Source organism: Bemisia tabaci, chromosome 7 (genome assembly GCF_918797505.1).
Source record: "Bemisia tabaci chromosome 7, PGI_BMITA_v3".
NCBI lineage: Eukaryota > Metazoa > Arthropoda > Insecta > Hemiptera > Aleyrodidae > Bemisia > Bemisia tabaci.
The window spans coordinates 43,298,309-43,312,491 of record NC_092799.1 but is presented as its reverse complement, the minus strand read 5'-3'; the positions used below and the strand labels follow the sequence as shown (position 1 = coordinate 43,312,491).

Here is a 14,183-nt window from a genome sequence, read left to right as displayed (position 1 = left end):
ATTTTTATTTTTATTTTATATCATGATAATAATTAATAATATATAAATAAATCAAACGTTAAAAAAAATAATTTTATAATTAGATACATTTGATTTTAAAACCTTACGCATGAGCGATTTATTTTTAAAAAAGAATTATAAACTTATTGTATTTACCTTGTCATTAAACATCCAGAAAAATTTTCGGGGAACAATTATTATGCGTAGTTCTTAAAATACTCTTTCAAAATATATAAAATAATACGCTCTCTTTGAATTTGACCGTTACTCGCGGTGAGTAGAGAATCTTGTCACAGTGACAAGACTATCGAGTCCGGTGGCTCAGAAACCTAGCATATAAAACAAGACTGGTCTTGTTGCATTAACAAACGGGTGTTGTTTCCCAAACAAACTGAGTTGTTTGGCAGACTAAAAGTCTTGTTCCTGAGACAAGGCAGGTTTAACAAGTTTATCTTGTCTCTACGGCTCTATTATTTTTTTCAGTGTAGTACCTAGCAATGACCTTTAAGAACATTTGGCAAAAACTCTGAAAAACCTTGTAAAATCTTCTTATTAAGAAACTCTTTTTGGTTATTTCTTAAAGTAAAATTTGAGTAAAAAAGTGTTGAAGAAACTCTTAAAATATCACTGTAGTTTTTCTTAAAAAAAAAATTCCAAACATTTTTAGGATTAAAAAACTACAGTTGATATTATAGGAGTTTTTTTTAACACTTTTCTGCTTAAATTCTACGAAAAATATTTTCAAAAATGGTTTCGTATTACGAACATTTTAACAGTTTTTTTAAAGGAGTTGTCTGTTTAAAATTTAAGAGTTTTTTTTAAAGATTACAAACAGTCGTTGCTGTACAACACGTCAACAAAGTATACCTCAAAAGATTACACGTCTGCACAGTGGTATTGAAAAGTTTTATGGTCCGTGCGATTCCTAAATTTTCTGAATTTTTCTTATAATTTCTCATAATTGTACGGGGAAGTAAACAACACGGCTCAACATTTGAACCATTTAAGGGCGAACAAACTTTGACTTTCATTAGATGCAGGAGTCGCCAAATTTTCAGGGTTATCTGGCGATCTTAAATTCATACACCTATCTCAATTTTTCCGAGCGCTGTAAATCCTGCAGCTATGATAATTCTCAAAAGTGATTTTTTCTCAAAATGTAGTCTTCTAGGCTAATGTTTTGATAACAGTTTGGTGACTTTTTTCCTTTTGAAAACAGAAAAAACATATAAAAACGTAGTTTGATTTTTAGGTAGTACGCTCAAACGTAAGCGCAAAAAATCAAAGAATCTACCTTCAAATTCGGCGATTTTCCAGGAATCCTAGGGCAGTGAATTATCCAATGAGATAACACCACACTTGCTAACACAAACCGCGAAACGACGCACTTTCAAGCACTATCACAACGCGGCGAAGTCGATTCAAGCACAAATTAAATTTGGGGGGAAAAAAGTGGAGTCAACCCTTAAAAACTTAAGGAAAATAAACAATTGCTGAACGACAAAATTCAGATCGAAAAAGGTTCGGAGGGAATATTTCGTTAAAATCCGAATCGAAAAGCGTCGTAGAGAGAAAAATCCGGCGAGCAGAGCGAAGCGGGTCCGTACCCAGCGAGAGGAACGACTGACGATGAGCGCCGGGCGAAACCAAACATCGGGCAGAATCAGAACCCCCCCCCCCCCCCCTCCTTACCGGCTTCGCCCCCCTTCCTTGTGCGGTTGCCCTCACAACTTTCGACCCGCCGCGCTTCGCGCTGACTCCCGCGGTTCGTGCAGGAATTAAAGAATAATCTACGGATGGCGATTTTCGAGCACTGGAAAAAAAAAAAAAAAACACATTGGATCTAGAGTCCAGACTCTTAAAAACATCGACAAGAAAAAATACTCTTGATTCAATCGGATTTATGCTTAAATCAAGAACCAAACCTCTTAATTTGAGCGGATTTCCTTTTGATTTAAGCCTAAATCTGATTGAATCAAGAGTCTTTTTTCTTGTCAATGTTTTCAAGAGTCTGGACTCTAGATCCAATGTGTTTTTTTTCCAGTGGGAGAAAAAATCGATTTGATTTTTTTTTTTTTGGGGGGGGGGGGGCTAAATAGGAGACCAATCGATAGACTTCAGGATTTTCATCCTATTCACACGGAGAAAAAAACTTCGTGCGTGGGATTCGAAGTTTAGGTCATATGGATCTCTGAAGTTTTCGGATGACCATCTGAACACTTTAGGTCCAGTTGCTGAGGTTTGGATCACACATCTGAAATTTCAGTTCTTACATCTGAAGTACTTCGGTTTTCACATCCGAAAAACTTCGGTTCTCACATCTGAAGCACTTCAGATGTAAGAACTGAAGTCTCAGATGTGTGATCCGAACCTCGGCAGCTAGACCTAAAGTGTTCAGATGTTCAATCTAAAAACTTCAGAGATCCACATGACCTAAACTTCGGGTCCCACGCACGAAGTTTTTTTCTCCGTGCAGATACTGTAACCTCGAATTGGAGCTTAAACCACAATCAAGATGGGAGGTCATTTTGGGTTCCGTGATGAATTATGAAATTTCACACCCATATGCGCCATAAACAAAATTAGAAACAGGGGAAAACACAAAAAATTGGTGCCGAAACTGAATGTAACGAGGCCTTTTTGCCACCTGTGTTAAAAAAATTAGAAACTTGGTGGATACTGTTTAAGAAGGAAACAAGTAAAATGGTCTATTTCTACTTTCCTTTTTATGTTTTGCATGAGACGATTTCCAAATGCCTAAAGGAACAACCAGATTCGTGAGTAACGTTTTGCCAACCAACAAAATTTCCCAACAAGAATTTGTATGCCCAACATCTTTTCAGAAGACTTAGGTGTGACAACAATATGAGACTTTGGAGAACCGACAAATAATTCGTTTATTAAAAAAGGCATGACTAATTCTCTCCTAGAACAAGGTGTCTATAGTTGTCTACTGAGACAGGATGGTCAAAAATCAGCAATTTTCAATCAAAAACTTTCAAATTAAAACTAATTCGTCTCAACATTGACAAAATACCGCATTTCCCGTCGGAGAAATTCACCGAACAAATCACAAATCTAGAAACATCGAAACTTAATTCGTCTCAACATTGCAAGCCCCGCATTACTAATTCCTTTGAAATCACTTGGTGTGGGCTTAGTCCGCGCTACCTGCAGATGGACTCGCAGATAAAACACGTTAGGACGTTAGGGGATCGGCTGGGGGACGACCTAGCTTACTGCTCATCTTATCGTCATTATTTCGTGGAGAACACGATTAGTCGAAACGCGTTGCCACGGTGGCGTAACAATCTGGATAGCTCAGAGGAAATGTCGTGAAATTATCACGATTATCATCATAATTTGGAAGCGGGATGGCTCGGACACGACGAGGCGCTAAATTGGTTTTTCATTTGAATCCGAGTGCGTTGCCGCGTGTTGATTTTGCGACGGGATTGCAAAATTTCCCTCGAAAGCTCATCTAATTAGAAAAAAAGGAAGTTGTCGATATCCCGACGTCTAGGATGTATGTTGATGACGTAATTTGGCACACCACTGAAATGAGATGAGTGTTTGTGATTACTTACTAGATTTTCGATTATTATGTGATCCTCGAGAAATCTAATGGTAATATATTTCTGACAATGCTAGTACGTGGCTGGTAAGTGTGACAAGTTCCATTATAAACACTGACTAAAATCTAGATTATTATACTTCCTGAAGATCATATACCATCAAGAACTGCACACCCTGATATCCAGCCTACGGGCTGATCATTAAAATTGGTGGACGAAGCGATAGACAAAGAAGACATAAGGAGTATGTTTTATGTTAATGCTGGTTTAGGTTAGTTTGTTGACAAGTCATCGATGTCATACATTCTGATGATAAATGAAGTGAAAAGATTTGAATAATGGTCGTGGGTATAAAGAACTATTCCAACTTTTCTCGGAAAAAATATTTAATCGGGAGAAACCACGCAACGTTCGAATGCTCATACGGCGTCGAATCACGGCCTGGTCCTTTTAAGCTGTATTATTCGATGACGCAATTATTTTAACGCGAGTTCGAAAAATCGCGGCCGGCGCGGCGTTGAACGTATATTAGTGCCTGCAAGACTTTCGGAATACTTCACGCATTGCGCCAAACAGTGCGGTCGGCGTGCAGCCCATATTAGCGCCTACAAGACTGCATGAATACTTCTCGCATCGCGCCAAACGCAGTACAGTCGATCAGTTGGCGTGAAACGCATATTAGCGCCTACAAGCGACTCACTGGAAAAAAAAACACATTGTATCTAGAGTCCAGATCTTGAAAACATTGACAAGAAAACTTACTCTTGATTCAATCGGATTTTTGCTTTAATTAAAAACGAAATCCGCTTAAATTAAGAGGCTTGGTTCTTGATTTGAACTAGATTCTGATTGAATCAAGGGTACTTTTTTTGTCGATGTTTTTAAGAGTCTGGACTCTGAAATCCAATCCGATTTTTTTTTCCAGTGTACCCTGTATATTGGTTCACTCTCTCCCTGTACAGACACTCCAACTTACCCCTTCTATAACCTGGCTCCAACCATAGATATTTCTCCGGGCGACCTAGACCTAAGTTGGGAATGTTGGACCGTTACCGAAGGTGGTTGCGCAAGGCGAAGTTCAGTAACTCTTGGAGTGACTGGGCAGCAGAGCACAGAGACCCGGCCGGAGTCCCCGAAGCGTGCATAATTAATTCGACTAATGATCTCGTTGCGGCACTGCGCTCTTGCTCTTCTTCGCCGCGCCCCGCGTTTTGACACCGGTGAACTCCGACGCGACGCGGCGTCCATCATCGATCATTCGGCGCTCAACACTCAACACCGACCGCCGCCGCCGCGACGTCCAAGCGAGTCGCACGGCCAATTTCGCGGGAAATTGCACCGCGGATTCGCTAATTAGAATAACGGCCACGATCGTGATCAATTGAGGCTAGGGGTGCAAAAAATCCCCAATTGCCAATGCCAGATTTATGAACTTTAGGGGCCAAGCGAGGGATAGCTGAGAAGGAGACCAGGTGAGCAATCGCGGAAATGTTTACACAATTTGAGGTTTTTAGCCGCATTTTGAGTTCCAAAAACTATTGATGATATGAAGGGTACTTCCATGTGCTTCGGAGTGAAAATTTGACTAGAAAACACCTCTAGTGCAGTTTTTTTTAAAACTATAATGAGCCTAATGAATATTCATTGGAATGCGAAAATTTGACTAAAAAAAGCTTGACTGACCATGAAATTCATTCCCTGTTCCCTGAGTCCAATGCACGCATTCTTGACACACGATGAAAACGAGATTACATCAGAATTTTGAAGACACTTACCTGCAACAAAAGTAGAACGAAAGATTAGAAACAATACAAAAAAAATCGTCTTGGCAAAGCTTGGTTTTAGCAGATCAAAAGCACCAACCATCGAAATAGATCCTTTGTCAAATGCAACTGAGCCACCGGACGTAGCTGCATTTCTTTTGATGCAATACGAATCCTCTGGAAAAATTTTGCAATTTTTTTCCGAGTTTTCAGAGAAATTTTTCCCTGATCGATTTTAAAATATTTAAAGATTTCACGGGGAAAAAGATGCATAACTTTCCTAAAAATGTTTATTTTAATGGAAAGTCAAGCATATTTTTCACCTTAGGGAGGGGCGGGGGGAGAGATTTGGTAATCTTAAGCCCTGGATAGACGATCAAATTCCGAACCTATTCCGATCAAAGTAGACGTGCTGATGACTGGTGGTCACCATCTACCATCAAATTTTGACGGGCCGCACTTTTTTTGACTTTTTTGTTCAAAGTAAGATCAGAACGGAGTGCCACCATTCATCATTTCCTGCCACAGGAAACATTTCTGTCAAGTTTTCATTTATAAATAAAGCAAATTAATGAGTTTGAGACTGATGACTCCCGACACTTTGATGCTACTTTGATTGGAATTGGTTCGGGAATTTGATCGTCTATGCAGGGCTTACAACCTTCATACGAGGTTTTTCCTTAGCACAGCAACACAGGTCCGTTCTTTTCTTCCCGGAGCATCGAACCGAGTCTGTCACGGTCAAAGTCGTTCCTCTTGAACTTTAGACGAAGTCGGATTCGCCGCGAAAGGAAATCGGTCCGCGCGGATCCAAACGCCTCGCGGAGGAGTTGAACGACGGCCAAAACGTGGCTGTCGACAGAACTCGACATTGGTTCGACATGGACTCCGTTTGCCGGTAGCTCGTGAGCAGGGCCAGAATGGCTGTCATCATGGGCAAAGCAGAGATACCAGTATTAGATGTTCTGAAAAAGACTTATGTGAAATGGATTGCATCAGCAAACGGGAACCAGCGTGATTACAGTATTTCAAAATCGTGCAACTTCCTCTTTTCTATAAGAATTACTAATTGTATGCACCGGATTGACCCTGTCATTTTCCGTTAAAATTAACAATTTTTTGGCGGAAAAGCATTCAGTTTATGCCCTATGGGCTAGATCTATCTAATGGATTGCTGCTATGCGAAAGTTTTTAGATGAAGCCGAAGATGCACCATTCTAGAAACACTGTTATCGAGCTGGTTCCCTTTTGCTACATGCAATCCATATAGTTTACGACTAGCAGCCTACGTTGGATGTAGACGAAGACAAAATTTTAGATAATTAAAGGTACCTACACTGAAAATAAAAAAGAATCACTCAGATTTAGTACTTTTTCCCTTAATGTCCACTCCTAAAAACGTGATGATTGAAGCATGTTAATAAATTTTGGATTCAATTATTGAAAAATATTTGCTGCAAAGTTGATTTCAAGTAGTTGAAAATGAAATTTTGCCGAGTATTCAAAAAGTTCACGGCGAAAAAGAATCATTACTATTTATCGGTAAGTATGATTGGAGGCGTGGAGCTTCTTTTCAATTAATTTGACGTGTATACAAAAAATAAATTTAAGTACCCGCAAGAAATCCCCTGCGAAAAGAAGTGTATTACATGATTGCGTCAAATTAAACTTAATAACTACGCACATGTAGCAGGGCAACGCTACAAAATACCAACGAGAAAACGCCTTCAATTCGAGCACAAGCAACAGGCATGGCGTTCTCAATCAAAGTAGAATACAGTGTGTTGAAGTTTGAAGAATGGAGAAAACATGAGATACAAGATTACTTGTGCAGAATTAACGTTGATATCGCCTCACAAAACATTTAGTAGGTACTTGACGTTACTGAATACAATAATTCATGATAGAAACTTTAATGGGTAAAATTTCAAGCACCACGAGACATGTTTTAGGTATCAAAAATTTCACGAGGAGGTATTGAACATGTTTTAAAAATACAATATTAACTTAGAATTTCTACACTGTGTATGTTACATTTCAACAATTAAAAATATTACATTGATTATTTCTCGATCCTTGCTCATCACCACAGAAGCCTCACGAATGTCTCGATAGGATGGTAGGAGGATGGACTGGACTTGCGATAGAGTGTGTGGGTATGACCTTTTGTTCAGGGATGCGAATCGTTCTACACCTCCGCGATTTTCCAGGAGGTCTCCGCAACGCTCAACAACGCGCTGGGTTTATGCAAAAAAAGTCAACACAGAGGGCTGATCAAAATTTTGTCTAAGTTTAGAATGATTTTAGAATGTGAGCCAAAGTTGTATTTTTCCACAAGATTGAAAATCTGAAAACCTTCACAAAAAAAACAACAAAATCTGTCAGCATCTGCAATTTTTAGGGCACTTCCACACTTTGACCGAGAACAATTTGCACCCCTAATTTCGTCTTTTAAGCTTTAAAAAAATAAGACACGGTGCCTCGCGTAGGCCACAAACAAAAACATTTGGCAAACGAGACAGCATTTGGAAAACTTACAAAGCTCATCACTGCTCAACGCGCAGTAAATCAGTCTACAAGAAGTTATGATACGTTCGCAGCTCGTTGGAAAATGTTGAATCCTCCAAAAAATAATATACCACAACTGATGGGATACTATTACGAAGGGCCTCTTCCAAAGAAACAACTGAATTGCAACTATCGTGTTGTGTATCTAACTCTATACCTAACACTTCTTTGTCTGGTCGTGAGCTAAATCTTTGGATGATCCAGCATTTCATCATCGACATTCTTTGTTGCCGGATAATACTAAAATCCATTAATTTACCATTAAAATACAATCAGGTAGAATATTAAGTCGGACCAAGGAGGTATAATCTGACAATCCAAAAGCCCAGCCAAGCGTGAACTACACGCGGCAGCTCTGGGATTCCTTCACCGAGCTGGGCAACTCTTCTACGTCCAGTTGTCATACTTCTGGTAATAATCTAATTTCTCTAATATGATTTAAAAGAAAACATAACAGGTGAAATTTAGTTGAAACGGAACGTTGTTTTGTCCTTTCAGCACGATGAGACTTGCTCTCTTGCCGAAGAGGCGTTCGAGGCACGCGAAAAAACTTTTCTTACCTCAAGGAAGGGTAAGCAAGTTCCTTGACTGATCTACAAATCAAAAAATTTTCAATCAATCACCATTTTTTATCTAACCTATTTCTTACCTACAAAGAGATCAAGAGTACTTGAGGCTTAAAAAACTGGGTTCAGTCGAGAAACACGTTTTGCTGGAAAGAATTATAACGCTTTTGTTGAGCAAGCATACAGGAGAGGGTAAACTAAGAGGATACGACTATTCCGACTCCTAAGATGTGCTTTTGCCTATCCGCAGGGAATGCAGGCGAAATACGTTCCGTTATTACTCAATAGAAACCATGTGGCGTGGCACTTACATCCAACGAGTTGGTGGCATATTTGACTTATCTGCAAATTACTTCGATTTTTTCTTACTGAGGATTTTTTCTTTTTTTAGGTACTTCCAATTACTCATTCGTAGGTATATGATACAACTTATTTCAGTCTGGTATTCTGAATGGTCTTCCATTTATGTAGCTACTTTAATTTCAGTAGGTACTCCTAAAAGAATATTGAAAATCGAATTTTCAAGAGTGGTCTAATTCAAAATCAGGGTGTTTTAACTTCTGAATTTCCGACTGCGGATGAGGTAAGTACATCATTTGACGCCATCCGACGTTTTTTCGTCGGATGTTCGAGGCGTTAAAACGTCCCAAAATTGAATGGGGACTGCTCTGAACATCCAAATCTTAGCCTGGTCGATTTGACAACTGTTTGAAACTCCATGAAGACCTGAAACCGAGAGTTACGGGGCGAAAAAAATCGATCCCGAGTCGGCAAAAAGGCTCACCAAGCCGTAGAGAGGTCACGATCGAATGAAAAAGTGGAGGACCGCGATAAAATAATAATAGAATTTAGGAACAGGAGCTGTTCGATGTTATTAGACCAGACCATTCCGAGCTTTATCGTAGGTAGGAGAGGATGTATTGCCCTTGAGACACTCGCTGATTCGTCTCGATGTCTGACTCTGACTGGTGTTTACCTCGTCATAACTAGACAGATTGACGGTCGAAATGGTGGACAGATCCGGCGGTGACGATATAGACAGTTGCGTGACGCGCTTTGCGATGTATCGTTAGGTCTGCCGTTGAAACCTATGGGAAAGGATCGATGGACAGGGTGTTCGCAACGAACACCTTAATAATCGATTCTTCACCATAGCTTCGAATGGGGAAGTATCGAAAGCGAAGAACCTTCACGAGATTCTTCCCTCGCCTGTCGCCTCCGTGTCCTTTTATTGGGTCGTATTCAATAGTGGTTCGATGCATCATCGTTTGGTTCAAAACAATAAAAACATAACCTGAAACCAAAATTTTAGGATCTACGTTGGACAAGATGAAAATGAGAAAATTCCTGACGATGTCACTTTTCATCACCATTTTGTAGTCATGAGAATCGAAAATCTTTCAAAAAAAAAAAAAAAAAAAAAAAAACAACAGTTTCCTCAGATTACTCAATTTACTTTTGAGGCTATGTTTGATGTATCGAATACGACCCATTCAATTTCCTTTCTCTCCTCACCTTCTCACTAGTGCTGCCATTTTATTTTACCAAAAGATTCCAAAATAATTCCGATTTGCTAATGTTCCGAGAAAAATTCCTATTTTTTTCAAAAATTCCGGGGAAAAATTCCGAAATACGCTCGGATTTAGTTCCGAAGATCGTCGAATTTGACAAAAAATTCCTAAATTTGATAAAATAAATGGTCAAACTGGTAGAAAACCCGCACATTTCGAGGAAATTCCGAAAATAGCTGAAAATTTCGGGGATTCAAAAGATTCCGGGAAAATTTTCGATTATAAGCAAAGTTCTGAATTTCCGGGAAATGGCAGCACTGCTTCTCACAGGTAGGTATGTCAATCCGCAAAGGAACGGGGGCAAAAGAGATATTGTTAAATTTGAATATATTTTTCTTTTTTTTTTCTTTGTCCCGTGCGCAGGTGGAAAAATGATCACTCAAGAACTTATGACGTCATCCTAAAACGTCACTTTTGAGTTTTTATTCGTGGGAGTAGGAGTGCGAAGAAGTATCAGCTGAGGTACTGAGCTCCGCAGGAGGGAAACGCGTCATTTGGGCGGCGACGCAAGGTACGCGCGGAACATCAGAAGGAATGGTACGGAAATAACACATTATCCAAATGAAATTGCACCAGGCGCCGCAGTCGCACCAGGCCGCTCTTCGCCAAAACGCCATAATCATCCAAGTTGCCAAATGACCCTCCATCTCAGGACACTTTTTCCAGGCGGTCAATGCACGTCTCATCCAAAATTGTGAAAGTAGTTCCACCGATGGAGGATTTGCATGCAGCACGGATTCCTCGACTGAAAAGTTATTCCGCCTAGAAAATTTTGGGAGGAGAACGATACTCGTTTCAAAGAGGTCTGTCGGTGCTTCCTAATTTCGAAAAAAGCGCGGGAAAGTTTCCGGGAATCTGATTCGCTCTCTAAAATGCCGTCTAAAAATCCAAAATCCAATATGGCGGTCGGACGTGAGGTTAACATTGAAACTGCTCGCACTTGGAGCCCGTGTGACGATTTTATGATTTATTTTTCTTTTATTTTTATTTTTTGTGATCGAGTGGATTTAAGCGACACTGCAAACAAAATTTGACTTAGTGGATGGATTCCATCGTTCCATCGGTGGACTATTTCATAAGATTGGGGTTCCATTATGAACTTGAACTTTAAGATTGGTTTAATAAATAGACAGTTAAAGTTTAAAGCTCGCCAAGTTGAATTGTGTAGGGACCGACAAAATTATGCGACGCAAGCGGCAATTCGGCTTAACCGATTCTTCACTTAACTTATGAACGTGTCTTGTCTAGGGACTGAGAAGAAATTGGAAAATTGTCTTAACCGTGGTTCAACTTCGCGAGCTTTCACTGTACATATGATTTCGGAATACTTAGATGCCAGAAAAACCAGTGCACCGTCATATTCCTCGCAAAATTTTTAGACGCGAAAGTGCATTAAATCGAAAATTCTTGCTTCATGCAAGAACCTGAAACTCAGTCTCCATACGACTGAAGAGTCTAAAACACTGACTGAATCAGTGTTCGAAACTCACAGGCGCCAACGCGCCAAATGCGTCTAAAAATGAAGGCTCTGCACCAACGTGACCCCTAAAAATTGCCCCTAAAAATCTGGATTTTCACAGGAACTCACATAAAAAAAGAAAAACAAATCTATTTGAATTGAAAAAATTCGAAATTTTCAGCACTACCTACAAGTAAAAGCTTACTTTTTCTATTCCTCACGATTTCATTCTTAGTACTTTTGTCTTCCCCAAGTTACAGCTACTTACTAGTTCTGTTACGAAAATATATTGCGTCTAACTTTTCACTAAATGCGCCGTAGCATATAGGCAAAAAGTCAATTTGGCCTCTAAAAAATCTTCAATGGCGCCTAAAAATCGGGCTTGATGCGCCATATGGCTCTTAAAACTCAAAAGTGAGTTTCAAACACTACACTAAATAGATAGGCTCTTCTCGTTTCGTTCCATTCGCTCGAAAAGGAAAGAACACGTTCTACTTTTACGACACGGCAGCCGCGGTAAAGATAGCCAGCTGTCTTCGCGGCTGCAATCCGGCGCGGCAACTTGGGAAGGGCCATTTTGGTTCAAACTGGGACCCGGTGCAATTTTCTCGAAAATGGCCAATAGAGATGCCGGGTTGGCGACGAAAGGGAAAGTGTTATTATGGTGCGCTAATAAGCGCGCAAAAACTCTACTCGCTTTGACGAGACTTTAAGACAGGTCGTCATCATAACTCTCGATTTTAGAGCCAATTCCAAAATGGGACGCATTCATTCGCCGAGTAATTACCTGCATGAATCGTATTGGATAATTTACTCCTTACAAGAGTCAAATCATTATGATTGGACGAATTGAACTGTGTGGGTTGATTAATTTCCTTTCGTGCTTCAATCTCAACGGAAAACTATGCAACATTCTACCTCAAAATTTTTGTGATTGTACGGAAAAGCGATCGTAGTCCACAAACGGAATTTTGATACCGGAACATGGAAAGGTGTTCTACGTGTACTTTGGGACATAAATGCCCAAGAATGTCAAATTAATCTCAATTTAGGGCGGATTTAAGTTTGCAGTTCAAAACCATGTTTCAAGTAAAAATTGTTCAAAATCATTCTTATTTGGAAGCGACGACACATTCCAAAATTCATTCCCATGCATCCTCCCCATGCCTTCCCCCAGCTTTGCAAAAATATCCTAGGTTGTGTGCGCTTGAAGTACCTGACATTTCTACAGAAAAAGGAGAGAGAAAAAAAATAGTGAGAAAAAGAAAATAGAAAGAGAAAAGCAAGAGAACAAAGAAGAGCGAAAAAAAGAGAGAAAAAAGAAGAAAAATTCACAAGCGCAGTGGCAAGAATAAACGGGGTCTCGCTACGTATTCCAAACTGACGTGTTTCCTTAATTTTCAGACTTTTCCGACTCTTAAGACTTAGCAAGGCAACTCTAGACCTCCATTCGGGAGCTGCTGTCACAAGCTCAAAAGCAAAGTCCGGCTATATTGACCGACTGCGCATGCGCAAAGACTCGACGAATATCGACAATCAGGAGTGGACCATCGGCCCATTCTTCTCGCGACTGTCAAATGAGCTGCGCGTGTAACAACAGCTTCGGTCTGAATTTCACCGTTGAATATTCACGAAAATTACCAGGTTTTCCCTGGAGTGTGATACAACTCCAGCAGAGCAATCCGTCAGGTTCGACTGTGCGAAGCTCGTCAATAATTCATAGCTCGGCGCCTTCGAACTTGAAACTGTACCCGCGGCGGGCCACCGGGCTACGCTTTTACGACCTTAGTTTACATTTCAAATGGAACCCCACTCACTCGCTGGGGACATGCGATCCGGGAAATGGGAGTGAAATACGTTGTAATTATTATCTCACGCTTTATCGCCGGGTTGCCTCACAACCTTTTGGTTCTGACTTTTTTCCCGTTGCATGCGATGGATCGATGAACCTTCGATTCAATACCGCAAATGGGCGGTTGCAAAATCCAGGAATTGCCTTTAACACGGGTGTTTTAAAAATAGGTTTTGCCAGAGACACATTTTCCAGTTTGGAAAAGCTCAAAAACAGCCTTTTGACTGAAAAAAAGATGCTTTGGGCTGAAGTTAGAGGAAAAACATTTTCCATTAGCCAAAAGCTTATGAAGACATGAGAGTTGACAATCCACAATGTCAACCACCTTGAATTCGAAGCAACATGGCCATAAGTACGATTCAAATCATGAACAATCTGTTTCATTTAACTAATATTTCCTGCGGAAAATACACTAAAAAAACAACGACAGCACAAATATTCACTTCAAACACCGAAAGTATTGTCAGCGCGGTCAAGATGCGTAACCTGCAGTTGAAATTGTGATTTGATACTAAAAAAACAAACGCGGCTAAAAGGATACATTGGCGACCAATTTTTTCTCATGACGTTACTAAACCTTATGGCGCGATATTTTTCGTTCGAAATGAGGTTGGATTTTTGGAGACATTAAAAGTCATTTTCTCGGAAAAAGATTGAAGGAAAATTGCAGGCGTTCCCATTTTTTACACACCTTCCAGAAATGAATTTAAGAAAAAAATTAAAACGCGGTTTGGAGGTTTGCAGGTTTCCCATCTGATTTTCGTGACCTGGTGCCGAAACACGATTATAAAAGAGGACCGCGTCTCGGCACCATGTTACGGAATCTATG

At 40.1% G+C, this 14,183-nt stretch overlaps 1 protein-coding gene across 2 annotated transcripts in view; it reads right to left on the bottom strand.

The window, feature by feature from the left end:
* The window catches only part of LOC109043420 (uncharacterized), a 295,984-nt gene that overhangs the window by 268,376 nt on the left and 13,425 nt on the right, over positions 1 to 14,183 (bottom strand). Inside the window, exon 1 of one of the 2 annotated variants that reach the window (XM_072303014.1) lies at positions 5,259 to 5,285. The exons of the other annotated variant lie outside the window; for it this stretch is intronic. Coding sequence (XP_072159115.1) covers positions 5,259 to 5,270 — 12 coding nt within the window. The 5' untranslated portion in view covers positions 5,271 to 5,285. Of the gene's footprint in view, positions 1 to 5,258; positions 5,286 to 14,183 lie in introns of those variants that run through there. 2 annotated transcript variants of the gene reach the window in all.